At 69.6% G+C, this 16,418-nt stretch overlaps 1 protein-coding gene across 1 annotated transcript; it reads right to left on the reverse strand.

Annotated features, from left to right (window-relative positions):
• Positions 1–7,067: 7,067 nt before the first annotated feature.
• Positions 7,068–9,530, reverse strand: PSMB5 (proteasome 20S subunit beta 5). The gene is made up of 3 exons (XM_039497288.1): positions 9,267–9,530; positions 7,934–8,240; positions 7,068–7,459 (listed from the first exon to the last, which is right to left on the reverse strand). The coding sequence occupies exons 1-3, from the start codon at positions 9,468–9,470 to the stop codon at positions 7,158–7,160; spliced, it is 813 nt and encodes a 270-aa protein (XP_039353222.1). The 5' UTR covers positions 9,471–9,530; the 3' UTR covers positions 7,068–7,157.
• Between the last annotated feature and the right edge of the window lie 6,888 nt (positions 9,531–16,418).

Below are 16,418 nucleotides of genomic sequence, written 5' to 3' on the forward strand. Positions count from 1 at the left end.
CTGCCCAGCTCCCCCCCAGCTGCACACGCCCGCCCACAGCACGCACTGATCCCACTCCCTCCCCCCTCCCACCTCACCAGCTGCACACGCCTGCCCAGCTCCCCCAGCTGCACACGCCCGCCCACAGCACGCACTGATCCTCCCTCCCCCTCCCACCTGCACACGCCTGCCCAGCTCCCCCCCAGCTGCACACGCCCGCCCACCGCACGCACGGATCCCCCTCCCTCCCCCCCTCCCCCCTCCCACCTGCACACGCTCGCCCAGCTCCCCCAGCTGCACACGCCTGCCCAGCTCCCCCCCAGCTGCACACGCCCACCCACAGCACGCACTGATCCCACTCCTCCCCTCCCCCCTCACCAGCTGCACACGCCTGCCCAGCTCCCCCAGCTGCACACGCCCACCCACAGCACGCACTGATCCCACTCCCTCCCCCCTCCCAGCTGCACACGCCCGCCCAGCTCCCCCAGCTGCACATGCCCACCCACACCACGCTCTGATCCCACTCCCTCCCCCCTACCACCTCACCAGCTGCACACGCCTGCCCAGCTCCCCCCCAGCTGCACACGCCCACCCACAGCACGCACTGATCCCACTCCCTCCCACCTCCCACCTCACCAGCTGCACACGCCTGCCCAGCTCCCCCCCAGCTGCACACGCCCGCCCACAGCACGCACTGATCCCACTCCCTCCCAACTCCCACCTCACCAGCTGCACACGCCTGCCCAGCTCCCCCCCAGCTGCACACGCCCACCCACAGCACGCACTGATCCCACTCCCTCACCCCTCCCACCTCACCAGCTGCACACGCCCGCCCAGCTCCCCCCCAGCTGCACACGCCCACCCACAGCACGCACAGATCCCACTCCCTCCCCTCCCACCTCACCAGCTGCACACGCCTGCCCAGCTCCCCCAGCTGCACACGCCCACAGCACGCACTGATCCCACTCCTCCTCCCACCTCACCAGCTGCACACGCTCGCCCAGCTCCCCCCCAGCTGCACACGCCCGCCCACAGCACGCACTGATCCCACTCCCTCCCACCTCACCAGCTGCACACGCCCGCCCAGCTCCCCCCCAGCTGCACACGCCCACCCACAGCACGCACTGATCCCACTCCTCCCACCTCCCACCTCACCAGCTGCACACGCCTGCCCAGCTCCCCCAGCTGCACACGCCCGCCCACAGCACGCACTGATCCCACTCCTCCCCTGCACACGCCTGCCCAGCTCCCCCCCAGCTGCACACGCCCACCCACAGCACGCACTGATCCCACTCCCTCCCCCCTGCACACGCCTGCCCAGCTCCCCCCCAGCTGCACACGCCCGCCCACAGCACGCACTGATCCCACTCCCTCCCCCCTGCACACGCCTGCCCAGCTCCCGCAGCTGCACACGCCCACCCACAGCACGCACTGATCCTCCTCCCCTCCCACCTCACCAGCTGCACACGCCTGCCCAGCTCCCCCAGCTGCACACGCCTGCCCAGCTCCCCAGCTGCACACGCCCACCCACAGCACGCACTGATCCCACTCCCTCCTCCTCCCCTCCCACCAGCACACGCCTGCCCAGCTCCCCCAGCTGCACACGCCTGCCCACAGCACGCACCGCTCCCCACTCCTCACCCCGCTCCCAGCTGCACACGCCCCCAGCTCACAGCATGCACTGCTCCCCTGGCTGCTCCCACTCCCTCAGCCCCCCTCCCCAGCTGCCCCATCCCTTCCCCCCTTCTCCCACTGCACTGCTGGCCCCCAGAATGCACACCCCCAGATGCAGACACGCCCCCCCACATTCCTTAACGGGGCCCTGCCAGGGGCACCCTGACCTGCTCCCACTCCCCAGTCCCCCAACTGCTCCCCATCCAGCTCCTGCCCCCTCCAACCCCACACTCCTCAGTGGGGCCCTGCCAGGGGCAGCCCTGGCTGCGCCGTGTCCCCCTCTCCGAAGCGCTGGGGGGATAAGACCCGGGTCTCTCTTACTTGCCCCATCTGCTCCTTGCGGGGATGGAGGGGGAGCAGTAGTGGGGTCGAGCAGAGATGGGGGCGGGCGAGGTTAACCCTGGTTTGCCTCCCACAGAGTGACCCAGCCAAGAACAAGGGGGGTGAGATGGGGGCTTGCAGGGCACAGGCCGCTTGGGGGGAGCCCAGGACTCCCTGGCTCCAGGAGCGAGTGGGGTCTAGTGGGGGTGGGGCTGGGAGCTAGGACTCCTGGGTTCTCTCCCTGGCTCTGGGAAGGGAGTAGGGTCCAGTGGTTGGCAGAGCTGGGAGCCGGACTGCTGGGTTCTAGCCCCATCTCCCTGCTACCCCCTGGGGGGCTGCTGCCACAGCCACCTCGGCACCGCAGGCGAAGGCAGGGCACAGGGGCGGTTATGAGGCCTGCAGAACATGATCCGTGTGGATGGTGCCAACTCCGGGGTGGGCTGTGCCCAGGCCCCCCACTGCACATGGCAGCTCAGAGCAAAACTGCCAGTTGCAACTGACGTCCTCATGGTGCGGTTTCACCTTGCAGCCCCGTGTCTTGTCTGTGCCAGCTGGGACACTCGCTGCCAGCTGTACCCATACGCCTGTACTCACACCCCAGCGCCAGCTGGGACACTCGCTGCCAGCTGTACCCATACGCCTGTACTCACACCCCCAGCGCCAGCTGGGACACTCGCTGCCAGCTGTACCCATACGCCTGTACTCACACCCCAGCGCCAGCTGGGACACTCGCTGCCAGCTGTACCCATACGCCTGTACTCACACCCCAGCGCCAGCTGGGACACTCGCTGCCAACTGTACCCATACGCCTGTACTCACACCCCCAGCGCCAGCTGGGACACTCGCTGCCAACTGTACCCATACGCCTGTACTCACACCCCAGCGCCAGCTGGGACACTCGCTGCCAGCTGTACCCATACGCCTGTACTCACACCCCAGCGCCAGCTGGGACACTCGCCAGCTGTACCCATACGCCTGTACTCACACCCCAGCGCCAGCTGGGACACTCGCTGCCAGCTGTTCCCATACGCCTTTACACTAACCCCCAGCGCCAGCTGGGACACTCGCTGCCAACTGTACCCATACGCCTGTACTCACACCCCAGCGCCAGCTGGGACACTCGCTGCCAACTGTACCCATACGCCTGTACTCACACCCCCAGCGCCAGCTGGGACACTCGCTGCCAGCTGTACCCATACGCCTGTACTCACACCCCAGCGCCAGCTGGGACACTCGCTGCCAGCTGTACCCATACGCCTGTACTCACACCCCAGCGCCAGCTGGGACACTCGCTGCCAGCTGTACCCATACGCCTGTACTCACACCCCAGCGCCAGCTGGGACACTCGCTGCCAGCTGTACCCATACGCCTGTACTCACACCCCAGCGCCAGCTGGGACCCTCGCCAGCTGTACCCATACGCCTGTACTCACACCCCCAGCGCCAGCTGGGACACTCGCTGCCAGCTGTACCCATACGCCTGTACTCACACCCCAGCGCCAGCTGGGACACTCGCTGCCAGCTGTACCCATACGCCTGTACTCACACCCCCAGCGCCAGCTGGGACACTCGCTGCCAGCTGTACCCATACGCCTGTACTCACACCCCAGCGCCAGCTGGGACACTCGCTGCCAGCTGTACCCATACGCCTGTACTCACACCCCCAGCGCCAGCTGGGACACTCGCTGCCAACTGTACCCATACGCCTGTACTCACACCCCCAGCGCCAGCTGGGACACTCGCTGCCAGCTGTACCCATACGCCTGTACTCACACCCCAGCGCCAGCTGGGACACTCGCTGCCAACTGTACCCATACGCCTGTACTCACACCCCCAGCGCCAGCTGGGACACTCGCTGCCAGCTGTACCCATACGCCTGTACTCACACCCCAGCGCCAGCTGGGACACTCGCTGCCAGCTGTACCCATACGCCTGTACTCACACCCCCAGCCCCGGCTGGGACACTCGCTGCCAGCTGTACCCATACGCCTGTACACTCACCCCCAGCGCCAGCTGGGACACTCGCTGCCAACTGTACCCATACGCCTGTACTCACACCCCAGCGCCAGCTGGGACACTCGCTGCCAACTGTACCCATACGCCTGTACTCACACCCCCAGCGCCAGCTGGGACACTCGCTGCCAACTGTACCCATACGCCTGTACTCACACCCCCAGCGCCAGCTGGGACACTCGCTGCCAACTGTACCCATACGCCTGTACTCACACCCCCAGCGCCAGCTGGGACACTCGCTGCCAACTGTACCCATACGCCTGTACTCACACCCCAGCGCCAGCTGGGACACTCGCTGCCAACTGTACCCATACACCTGTACTCACACCCCCAGCGCCAGCTGGGACACTCGCTGCCAACTGTACTCATACGCCTGTACACTCACCCCCAGCGCCAGCTGGGACACTCGCTGCCAACTGTACCCATACGCCTGTACTCACACCCCCAGCGCCAGCTGGGACACTCGCTGCCAGCTGTACCCATACGCCTGTACACTCACCCCCAGCGCCAGCTGGGACACTCGCTGCCAACTGTACCCATACGCCTGTACTCACACCCCCAGCCCCGGCTGGGACACTCGCTGCCAACTGTACCCATACACCTGTACTCACACCCCCAGCCCCGGCTGGGACACTCGCTGCCAACTGTACCCATACGCCTGTACACTCACCCCCAGCGCCGGCTGGGACACTCGCTGCCAGCTGTACCCATACGCCTGTACTCACACCCCCAGCGCCAGCTGGGACACTCACTGCCAGCTGTACCCATACGCCTGTACACTCACCCCCAGCGCCAGCTGGGACACTCGCTGCCAGCTGTACCCATACGCCTGTACTCACACCCCCAGCCCCGGCTGGGAAACTCGCTCCCGGCTATACCCATACGCCTGTACTCACACCCCCAACCCCGGCTGGGACACTCACTCCTGGCTGTACCCATACACCTGTACTCACACCCCCAGCGCTGGCTGGGCCACTCCCTCCCGGCTGTACTAACACCCCCAGCCCCGGCTGGGCCACTCGCTGCCAGCTGTACCCATACGCCTGTACACTCACCCCCAGCGCCAGCTGGGACACTCGCTGCCAGCTGTACCCATACGCCTGTACTCACACCCCCAGCCCCGGCTGGGAAACTCGCTCCCGGCTATACCCATACGCCTGTACTCACACCCCCAACCCCGGCTGGGACACTCACTCCTGGCTGTACCCATACGCCTGTACTCAGACCCCCATCCCCGGCTGGGAAACTCACTCCTGGTTGTACCCATACGCCTGTACTCGCACCCCCAGCCCCGGCTGGGAAACTCGCTCCCGGCTGTTCCCATACGCTTGTACTCACACCCCCAGTCCCGTCTGGGACACTCGCTGCCAGCTGTACCCATACACCTGTACACACACGCCCAGCACTGGCTGGGACACTCGCTCCCGGCTGTACCCATACACCTGTACTAACACCCCCAGCCGGGCCACTCGCTGCCAGCTGTACCCATACACCTGTACACACACGCCCAGCCCCGGCTGGGACACTCGCTCCCGGCTGTACCCATACACCTGTACTAACACCCCCAGCCCCGGCTGGGCCACTCGCTCCCAGCTGTACCCATACGCCTGTACTCACACCCCCAGCCCCGGCTGGGAAACTCGCTCCCGGCTGTACCCATACGCCTGTACTCACACCCCCAACCCCGGCTGGGACACTCACTCCTGGCTGTACCCATACACCTGTACTCACACCCCAGCACTGGCTGGGACACTCGCTCCCGGCTGTACCCATACACCTGTACTCACACCCCCAGTGCTGGCTGGGCCACTCGCTCCCGGCTGTACCCATACGCCTGTACTCAGACCCCCAGCCCCGGCTGGGAAACTCACTCCTGGCTGTACCCATACGCCTGTACTCAGACCCCCAGCCCCGGCTGGGAAACTCGCTCCCGGCTGTTCCCATACGCTTGTACTCACACCCCCAGTCCCGTCTGGGACACTCGCTGCCAGCTGTACCCATACACCTGTACTCACACCCCAGCACGGGCTGGGACACTCGCTGCCAGCTGTACCCATACACCTGTACTCACACGCCCAGCACTGGCTGGGACACTCGCTCCCGGCTGTACCCATACGCCTGTACTCACACCCCCAACCCCGGCTGGGCCACTCGCTCCCGGCTGTACCCATACGCTTGTACTCACACCCCCAGTCCCGGCTGGGACACTCGCTCCCGGCTGTACCCATACACCTGTACTCACACCCCAGCCCCGGCTGAGACACTCGCTCCCGGCTGTACCCATACGCCTGTACTCACACCCCAGCCCCGGCTGAGACACTCGCTCCCGGCTGTACCCATACGCCTGTACTCACACCCACAGCGCTGGCTGGGCCATTCGCTCTCGGCTGTACCCGTACGCCTGCACTGGCTGGGACACTCACTCCCGGCTGCATTCACCCCCCCAGCGGTGGCTGGGACAGTCGCTCCCAGCTGTACTCACACCTGCAGCGGTGGCTCATGCCCAGCTCGCCCCATGCTGCAGATCACACCGGGCCCAACCCATCCTCCGTTCCCACTCCCCCAGCTGTGGGGTCAAGCATTACTGGCCAGCCTCTGGCAGGCAAATGAGAAAATGCGTCCAGCTGGTGGCCGATGCCCCAGTGAGGTCCCCCACGCAGCCAGCTTTTACCCTCGGGAACAGCTGCACTGGCAGAGACTCTGTGCTCGTCACCGGCTGGCACTGAGCCTTGGCACGAGGCATTAAACTGGGGCCCACTGGGCAGTGCCGCAATACTCCCTGGAGGCCAGCGCTGGGGATTTACAGCTGGCAGGGGCAGCCCCTCAGGCAGTAAAGCGGGTACAGCCAGGCAGCGGTGCTGGGGGGTACCTTGGCACTGCCAACCCTGACTGCCCCCATCGGCGATGCTCCCTGTGCCTCCCCCAGCCTTCCTGGGAGGGCAGGGAACTCAGGGTCAGAGCACTGCTCCCGGCCCCGAGCCGGGGCGGGCTGATGCCCAGGGAGTGGGTGGCACAGGCTGAGCTCACTGGCAGACCAGCCTAGGACTGCCCCTCCCCCCCCAAATGACGACACTCTCCAGCTGTGGGGCAGAACCAAGCTTTATAGGGAACCAGCGGGGTCCACGCCCCCATAGGCCACGGGCAGTCAGCCCAGCCCAGCCACGCCCCCGCTCAGGCAGCCCCGTGCCCCTGCGGGTCCCCGCGGTACTGGGCGTGCAGCAGCGCCACGTCGTCGGTGGAGACGCGGACCCAGCCGTCCCGCTGCACGTGGTACAGGTTGACCTCGCCCCCGGAGTAGGCATCGCGGTAGGTGGCCTGGTAGATGGCGCGGCGGGCGAGGTCGTAGGCCTCCTCGGCCGGCATGTCGGGCGCGTAGCCACGGTCCAGCACCCCGTAGGCGTACACCGAGCCGGAGCCCACGGAGAACGCCGTGCCCGAGAGGCGGTTCCCCTCGCTGTCCACGTAGTACAGGCCTGAGGGGACAGGGGCATTGCACGTGTAACCCCTCCCACCAAAGTGCAGCCCAGGGGGGGGATGTGGCAATGAGGGGCCCCTGGAAGGGGTGGAGAAGGGGATCACCCCAAGTCCCAAGGGGGAAGGTTGGGGCCGGTGAATGCGGGGACAAGGAGTTGGGGAGGGAGGGGACTGGAGAGACACAGGGAGGGGGCTGGGTGCTCGGGGCCCCCTGGGGGGGCTGGGGAGACACAGGGAGGGGGCTGGTGCTCGGGGCCCCTGGGGGCTGGGAGACACTGGGAGGGGGCTGGGTGCTCAGGCCCCCGGGGGCTGGGAGACACAGGGAGGGGGCGGGGTGCTCCGGGCCCCAGGGGCTGGGAGACACGGGGCTGGGTGCTTGGGGTCCCCTGGGGGCTGGGGAGACACGGGGGGGCTGGGTGCTCGGGCCCCCCCGGGGGGGCTGGGGAGACACGGGGGGGCTGGGGTGCCCTCACCTGGGCCCCGCTTGTCCCAGCCGCAGATCATGGTGCCCATGTGGAGGCCCAGCCCCTTGTACTGATACACCATGTTGGCCAGCAGCTTGGAGGCGGCGGCCACGGAGATCCGCTCCTTGTTGCGCAGCTGGTAGATGCGGCACTGCCGGGCCAGCAGCCGCTCCCAGAAGCTGCAGTCGGCGGCGCCGCCCGCCATGGTGCCCAGCAGGTAGGGGTTGATCTCAATCACCTTCTTCACCGTCTGCGAGGCCACGTAGGAGCCGGCCGTGGCCCGGGAGTCCGCCGCCACCACCACACCCTCCTGGAACTAGGGGAGGGGGTCACAGGGCGGAGCTGGGGCACAGCCCCCCCCGAGCACGGTGCCCCCCGCCGCCACCACCACGCCCTCCTGGAACTAGGGGAGGGGGTCACAGGGCGCCGAGCTGGGGCACAGCCCCCCCGAGCACGGTGCCCCCCACCGCCACCACCACGCCCTCCTGGAACTAGGGGAGGGGGTCACAGGGCGCCGAGCTGGGGCACTGCCCCCCCCGACCCCGGGGCCCCCCGGCCCCCCCCACGCCCTCCTGGAACTAGGGGAGGGGGTCACAGGGCGGAGCTGGGGCACAGCCCCGAGCATGGTGCCCCCGCCCCCACGCCCTCCTGGAACTAGGGGAGGGGTCACAGGGCGCCGAGCTGGGGCACAGCCCCCGAGCACGGTGCCCCCCGCTGCCCCCCCCACGCCCTCCTGGAACTAGGGGAGGGGGTCACAGGGCGCCGAGCTGGGGTACTGCCCCCCCCGAGCATGGTGCCCCCGCTGCCCCCACGCCCCCCTGGAACTAGGGGAGGGGTCACAGGGCGCCGAGCTGGGGCACAGCCCCCCCCCCCGAGCACGGTGCCCCCCGCCGCCCCCCCCACGCCCTCCTGGAACTAGGGGAGGGGGTCACAGGGCGCCGAGCTGGGGCACAGCCCCCCCCGAGCACGGTGCCCCCCCCGCCCTCCTGGAACTAGGGGAGGGGGGTTAGGGGGCACCGAGCTGGGGCACTGCCCCCCCAGGATGGCAGCCCCACTCCCGCACCAGAGACACCCCCAGATCACTGTGCCCCCCATGCGGACTCCGCTGCAGGTTGGGCTGCACCACGTCCGGGGGGGCGCCCCCTCACTCCCCCCCCCACGGGAGTCTGTCCCCAGCCCCCTCCTCCTATGGGGGGGTCGCCAGCTCTAGCCCCGCCCCTGGGGGGGTCTCCCTGAGTAGCCACGCCCCCTCCCACCCAAGGGGGGGCTCTCTCTAGCCCCGCCCCTGGCTTGGCCCCGCCCCCAGCGGGGTCGGTCTCCCTCCCTCCGCGGCCCCGCCCACCTTGAAGGCCAGCGTGGTGGTCCCGTGCAGCAGCTCGATCCCGGCGTCCCCCGCGGCCGGGAGCCCCCAGGCGGGCGGGGCCAAGGCGGGCGGGCCCGGGGCCGGGCGGAGTCCGGGGGCCTGGAGCTCGCAGCGTCCCGCCAGCCCGAAGAAGCCGGGCCGGTTGACGGGCAGCTCCGGGGGCAGCAGGCTGGCCAGCGCCATCTTGGGTGAGGGCAGGATGGGGGCGTGGCCTCGCACTGCTCTATATGTATGGCCGGCCGCCATCTTGGGTGAGGGCACAGCGTGACTCGGCGGCGCCGTGACCGCCATATTGGACGGAAGGGTTCTGTGACTTCACCTCTTATCAGATGTATGGAGCATGGGCACCATCTTGGGTGAGGGCACAGCGTGACTCGGCGGCGCCTTGGCCGTTCTTCTCGGCAGCCATGTTCGGTGTGGGCAGCGCTGGCGCCGTGAAGGCGAGCAGGCTTCACTGGTCACTCATGGAGTTCGGCAGCGTAAAGCTCGGCGTGGCGGCCATCTTGGAAAAAGGCAAGGCGGCTTCACTACTTGAGAAAAGCGGCGGTCCGCCATATTTTCCGAGGGCAGTGAAGATCACGTGACCGACCCGCTCAGAGGCCATCTTGGTTATGGGCACGCTCTCGCTCCCGTCTAACACATGGGGAGTGGCGGCCATCTTTACTAGGGGCACGACTGGCCCTGGAAGAGGAGCGGGCTGGAGCCGCGCGCGCCGCCCCTCCTCCAGCGCGTGCTCCGGGCTGGGACCGAGGGGTCTCTGGGCCGGGCGCTGCGACGCCAGCCAGACTCTTAGCGGCCCCCCCAGCAGGTCAAACACCAGACACCCTAGTGCAAACCTCCCTGCACACTCACTTGAGCACAGCCAGTGTGAGACCCCCCCATGTGCAAAGCCCCTTTGTGAGTGTGCAACCTCCCCCTTCGCCGCGTTTGTGCATCCCATCATGGGCGCGTGCAACCCCCCAGGAGCGTGCAAATCCCCCTTTGTGAGTGTGCAACCTCCCCCTTCGCCGCGTTTGTGCATCCCATCATGGGCGCGTGCAAATCCCCCTTTGTGAGTGTGGAAATCATTTGGGAGCGTGCAACTTGGCAAATGAGTACGCAAGCCCCCTGGAGTGTGCAAGCCCCTGTTGCAAATGGGTGCGTGCAATCCCTTTGTGAGTGTGCAACCCCCGCTTTGATTGCGCAACCCCTTTGCCAATGAATGCAAGCCCCATGAGTGTGCAAACCCCTCTGTGTGCATGCAAATCCCTTTGCAATGTGCAGGTCCCCTTGGGAGCTGCAAATGCCCCGTGAATGTGCAAGCTACTGGCTCTGTGTGCAACTCCCCTTCCCCCCAGAGCATGCAACTCCCTCAACCCTTCGTAGAGTGGTGGGGGTGCAACACAGGGCCGCCCAGAGGGGGGGCAAGAGAGGCAATTTGCCTCGGGCCCCACAGAGGCCCCCACGAAAGTTTTTCAGAGCCCCTGGAGCGGGGTCCTTCACTCGCTCCGGGGGCCCCGGAAAACTCTCACGGGGCCCAGGCCCCCGGAGCTTCTTCCGCTCCCGGTCTTCGCCAGCAGGGGGTTCTTCCGCTCCGGGGCAGAAGGACCCCCCGCCTGCGAATTACCGCCGCAGCGGGTGCACTTCGGCGGCGGGGCCTGCTTCAGCAGTAATTCGGTGGCGGGGGGCCCCCGCCGCGGGGCTTCGGGCCACTGTGGCGGCAGGTCCCGGAACGGAAGGGCCCCCCGCCGCCGAATAACCACTGAAGCAGGGGCCCCCCACAGCCGAAGACCCCGGGGCCCCGGAATCCTCTGGGCGGCCCTGGTGCAACAGCCCTGTGCTGGCGTCAGCTGCCCCTGATGTGCAGGCAAATGCCTGGTGTGTAAGGGCGGCTCCTTGCCCGTCAGCATGTGTGTGTACAACCTCCACGCGAGTGTGCAAAACACCTGGGGCCTGGCCAGCCCCCTTTGCACGGCAGCCAGTGGCCCCCTGTGCAGGTTCAGCCTCCCGCACAGGCTCCCCTGTGTGCAAGTTGCCTCTTGTGCAGATCAACCCCCCCCCATGCATGTGCACAATCCCCTCTGAGTGTGCAAAGCCACACCACATGTACAGTTCCTCTGTGTGCCTCCCCACCCCGTTTGTACAGAGCCCCTTGCGCCTGGCTGTATGCCTTTGGGTGTGCCAAGTACGCTGGGCACGTGGAAAGCAGAGGGCAGGTGTGCCAGTGCCCCCCGACCTGCCAAATGCCTTGGGTGTGCAAAGCCCCCTGGAACCGTGCAAAAGTCCTTGTGCGAGTGCAAAGCAAACTCCCCCCACCCCCACCCCGGTGCTTGCACGACGCCCCTGCCAGTGCCAGCTGGCTGGTGCCACTCACCTCTGGAGCCCTGGCTCAGCGTGTGGGAGGAGACACCCCCATTTCGCCGCAGCCCCCAGCCCTGGCAGGTGTGGGGCGAGGGGTCCTGGCAGACATCTGGTGCTGTTACCTGCGTGTCTCTCCCCACCCCCTGCTCCAGGCAGGGGACGCGGCGTGGGGGGTGGGGGACGCCAGGCTGAGTAATGGAGGGTGACGGGAGCTGACAAGGCAGCGTCTGCGGGGGGGTCAGAGACCCGCGGGGGGATCCCTCCCCCTAGCGCTGCTGCCCTTCCCCCGCCTCCTATATCTCCTGGTCCCCTCCCTCCCCGCCCCACTCTCCTGGGCGCCCCATGGCTCTGCAAGACTTGCTGCGCTGCCGGCCCCGCTCCCCGCCACCCCCGTGGCCCCTGCCACCCCCCTGCCCGGCACCTGTCGGCACCCCCTGCCCCCTGCCCCACGGCACCACCACGCTGGCCTTCCGGCTGGCCCAGGGCGTGGTGGCAGCGGCCGACACCCGCTCGTCCTGCGGCACCTACGTGGCCTGCCCAGCCTCCCGCAAGGTGCTGCCCGTCCACGCCCGGCTGCTGGCCACCACCTCGGGGACCTCGGCCGACTGCGCCACGTGGCTGCGCGCCCTGCGCTGCCAGCTGGCCCTGCGGCGCCAGGAGGCCGGGCGGGAGCCGGGCGTGGCCGAGGCGGCGGCGCTGCTGGCGGGGGGGCTGCGGGCCCAGCGGGCGTGGGCTGTGCGTGGCCGTGGCGCTCTGCGGCTGGGACGCCGGCCCGGCCTCTGGTACGTCTACAGCGACGGCACCCGCCTGCCCCTGGACGTGGTGGCCGTGGGCTCGGGCTCGCCCTACGCCTACGGGCTGCTGGACGGCGCCTACCGCCCCGACATGCCGCCCGCCGCCGCCTACGCCCTGGCCCGCCGGGCCGTGGCCCTCGCCACCCGCCGCGACGCCTACTCCGGGGGCTGCGTCGACGTCTTCCACGTGCGCCAGAGCGGCTGGGTCTGGGTGTCCCACGGCGACGTGGGGGAGCTGGGGGGCCTGGCCCGGGGCCTGGGCCCCGCCGAGGAGGAGGAGGAAGGAGCAGAAGAGACCAGCGGGGACCAGTCTGAAGCAGCAGGAAGCAGCCTGAAGCGTCATTAGCCCGGCTGCACCAGCACGGCCCAGTCTGCACCAGCACGGCCCAGTCTCCACCAGCACGGCCCAGTCTGCACCAGCACGGCCCAGGCTCCACCAGCACGGCCCAGGCTCCACCAGCACGGCCCAGTCTGAACCAGCACGGCCCAGGCTCCACCAGCACGGCCCAGGCTGCACCAGCACGGCCCAGTCTGCACCAGCACGGCCCAGGCTGCACCAGCACGGCTCAGTCTGAACCAGCACGGCCCAGGCTGCACCAGCACGGCCCAGGCTCCACCAGCACGGCCCAGGCTGCACCAGCACGGCTCAGTCTGAACCAGCACGGCCCAGGCTCCACCAGCACGGCCCAGGCTCCACCAGCACGGCCCAGGCTCCACCAGTCTGCACCAGCACGGCCCAGGCTCCACCAGCACGGCCCAGGCTCCACCAGCACGGCCCAGGCTGCACCAGCACGGCCCAGGCTCCACCAGCACGGCCCAGGCTGCACCAGCACGGCCCAGTCTGCACCAGCACGGCCCAGGCTGCACCAGCACGGCCCAGGCTCCACCAGCACGGCCCAGGCTGCACCAGCACGGCCCAGTCTGCACCAGCACGGCCCAGGCTCCACCAGCACGGCCCAGGCTGCACCAGCACGGCCCAGGCTCCACGGACTTGGGGCACGATGAAGCTGCACGGCCCAGGCTTCACCAGCATAAACCGGTTAGACCAGTAGAAACCAGCGGGGCACCGTGGCCTGGACGCACACACCCAGCCTGCGCCTGAGAGCCCGGCCCGACCCGCCTGGCCCCGGAGCCGGCTGCTGCGGCAGGAACCGGTGCCAGTCGATGGGCACGAACTGCGGCTGCGGCTGGGGACTGAGCCGTACCAGGGGGTGTGTGTGTGTTACATATTTATCTGCCCAGCTGGCACTATCCCTCCATCCCCCCCCGCCCCACAGCGCCCCCTGCAGGGCGAGGCTGGGACTGGGGTAACTGGGACCCCCCCGCCCCCCAGCGCTCCCTGCAGGGCGAGGCTGGGACTGGGGTAACTGGGACTGGGGTAACTGGGACCCCCCCGCCCCCCAGCGCTCCCTGCGGGGCGAGGCTGGGACTGGGGTAACTGGGACCCCCCCAGCGGCCCCTGCGGGGCGAGGCTGGGACTGGGGTAACTGGGACCCCCCCAGCGCCCCCTGCGGGGCGAGGCTGGGACTGGGGTAACTGGGACCCCCCCAGCGCCCCCTGCGGGGCGAGGCTGGGACTGGGGTAACTGGGACCCCCCCAGCGCCCCCTGCGGGGCGAGGCTGGGACTGGGGTAACTGGGAGCTCCCCAGCGCCCCCTGCGGGGCGAGGCTGGGACTGGGGTAACTGGGACCCCCCCAGCGCCCCCTGCGGGGCGAGGCTGGGACTGGGGTAACTGGGACCCCCCCAGCGCCCCCTGCGGGGCGAGGCTGGGACTGGGGTAACTGGGAGCCCCCCAGCGCTCCCTGCGGGGCGAGGCTGGGACTGGGGTAACTGGGACCCCCAGCGCTCCTGCGGGCGAGGCTGGGACTGGGGTAACTGGGACCCCCAGCGCCCCTGCGGGCGAGGCTGGGACTGGGGTAACTGGGACCCCCAGCGCCCTGCGGGCGAGGCTGGGACTGGGGTAACTGGGACCCCAGCGCCCTGCGGGCGAGGCTGGGACTGGGGTAACTGGGACCCTCCAGCGCCTGCGGGCGAGGCTGGGACTGGGGTAACTGGGACCCCCAGCGCCCCTGCGGGCGAGGCTGGGACTGGGGTAACTGGGAGCCCCCAGCGCCCCTGCGGGCGAGGCTGGGACTGGGGTAACTGGGACCCCAGCGCCCCTGCGGGCGAGGCTGGGACTGGGTAACTGGGACCCCCAGCGCCCCTGCGGGCGAGGCTGGGACTGGGGTTACTGGGACCCCCCCCGCGCCCCCTGCGGGGCGCGGCTGGGACTGGGGTAACTGGGACCCCCCCAGCGCCCCCTGCGAGGCTGGGACTGGAGTAACTGGGAGCCCCCCAGCGCCCCCTGCAGGGCGAGGCTGGGATTGGAGTAACTGGGAGCCCCCCAGCGCCCCCTGCGGGGCGAGGCTGGGACTGGAGTAACTGGGAGCTCCCCAGCGCCCCCTGCGGGGCGAGGCTGGGACTGGGGTAACTGGGATCCCCCCCGCGCCCCTGCGGGCGAGGCTGGGACTGGGGTAACTGGGACCCCCAGCGCCCCTGCGGGCGAGGCTGGGACTGGGGTAACTGGGAGCCCCAGCGCCCCTGCGGGCGAGGCTGGGACTGGAGTAACTGGGACCCCCCCAGCGGCCCCTGCGGGGCGAGGCTGGGACTGGGGTAACTGGGAGCTCCCCAGCGCCCCCTGCGGGGCGAGGCTGGGACTGGGGTAACTGGGACCCCCCCCAGCGCCCCCTGCGGGGCGAGGCTGGGACTGGGGTAACTGGGACCCCCCCAGCGCCCCCTGCGGGGCGAGGCTGGGACTGGGGTAACTGGGAGCCCCCCAGCGCCCCCTGCGGGGCGAGGCTGGGACTGGGGTAACTGGGAGCCCCCCAGCGCCCCCTGCGGGGCGAGGCTGGGACTGGGGTAACTGGGAGCTCCCCAGCGCCCCCTGCGGGGCGAGGCTGGGACTGGGGTAACTGGGAGCCCCCCAGCGCCCCCTGCGGGGCGAGGCTGGGACTGGGGTAACTGGGAGCCCCCCAGCGCCCCCTGCGGGGCGAGGCTGGGACTGGGGTAACTGGGAGCCCCCCGGCGCCCAGGGGCTGGGGGTTGTTATTCCAGCCACGCCCTGCGGCACATCACTCCCCTGATCTGAACTCGCGTCCTCCCCCCAGGCCCCGACTCCTCCTTCTGCTCGCTGCTTCGCTGCCCGTCTGTCTGCCCTGCCCCACGGCCCTGCCCCGCTGCCAGCCACCTGCGCGCCCCGTCCTTGTCCCTCCGGCCCGGCCCCACTCCCTCCGGCCTGGCCTGCCCCCCTTCCTGAGTCCTGCTCCACTCCCTCCGGCCTGGCCTGCCCCCCTTCCTGAGTCCCGGCCCCACTCCCTCCGGCCTGGCCTGCCCCCCTTCCTGTGTCCTGCCCCACTCTCTCCGGCCTGGCCGGCCCCCCGTCCGGTGTCCTGCCCCACTCCCTCCGGCCTGGCCTGCCCCCCTTCCTGTGTCCTGCCCCACTCCCTCCGGCCTGGCCTGCCCCCCTTCCTGTGTCCTGCCCCACTCCCTCCGGCCTGGCCTGCCCCCCTTCCTGAGTCCTGCCCCACTCCCTCCGGCCTGGCCTGCCCCCCTTCCTGAGTCCCGGCCCCACTCCCTCCGGCCTGGCCTGCCCCCCTTCCTGTGTCCCGGCCCCACTCCCTCCGGCCTGGCCTGCCCCCCTTCCTGTGTCCCGGCCCCACTCCCTCCGGCCTGGCCTGCCCCCCTTCCTGTGTCCTGCCCCACTCCCTCCGGCCTGGCCTGCCCCCCTTCCTGTGTCCTGCCCCACTCCCTCCGGCCTGGCCTGCCCCCCTTCCTGAGTCCCGGCCCCACTCCCTCCGGCCTGGCCTGCCCCCCTTCCTGTGTCCCGGCCCCACTCCTCCGGCCTGGCCTGCCCCCCTTCCTGTGTCCCGGCCCCACTCCTCCGGCCTGGCCTGCCCCCTTCCTGTGTCCCGGCCCCACTCCTCCGGCCTGGCCTGCCCCCTTCCTGAGTCCCGGCCCC

The sequence above is a fragment of the Mauremys reevesii genome, linkage group 13 (genome assembly GCF_016161935.1).
Source record: "Mauremys reevesii isolate NIE-2019 linkage group 13, ASM1616193v1, whole genome shotgun sequence".
Classification (NCBI taxonomy): Eukaryota; Metazoa; Chordata; order Testudines; family Geoemydidae; genus Mauremys; species Mauremys reevesii.

Bases quoted from the DNA above. Each gene is read 5' to 3' on its own strand.
- PSMB5 (XM_039497288.1), bottom strand. From the start codon at position 9,470: ATGGCGCTGGCCAGCCTGCTGCCCCCGGAGCTGCCCGTCAACCGGCCC. The intron at 8,241-9,266 runs GTGGGCGGGGCC...CCCCTCCCCTAG, and splicing joins CCACCACGCTGGCCTTCAAG to TTCCAGGAGGGTGTGGTGGT. The intron at 7,460-7,933 runs GTGAGGGCACCC...CTGTCCCCTCAG, and splicing joins CTGGGACAAGCGGGGCCCAG to GCCTGTACTACGTGGACAGC.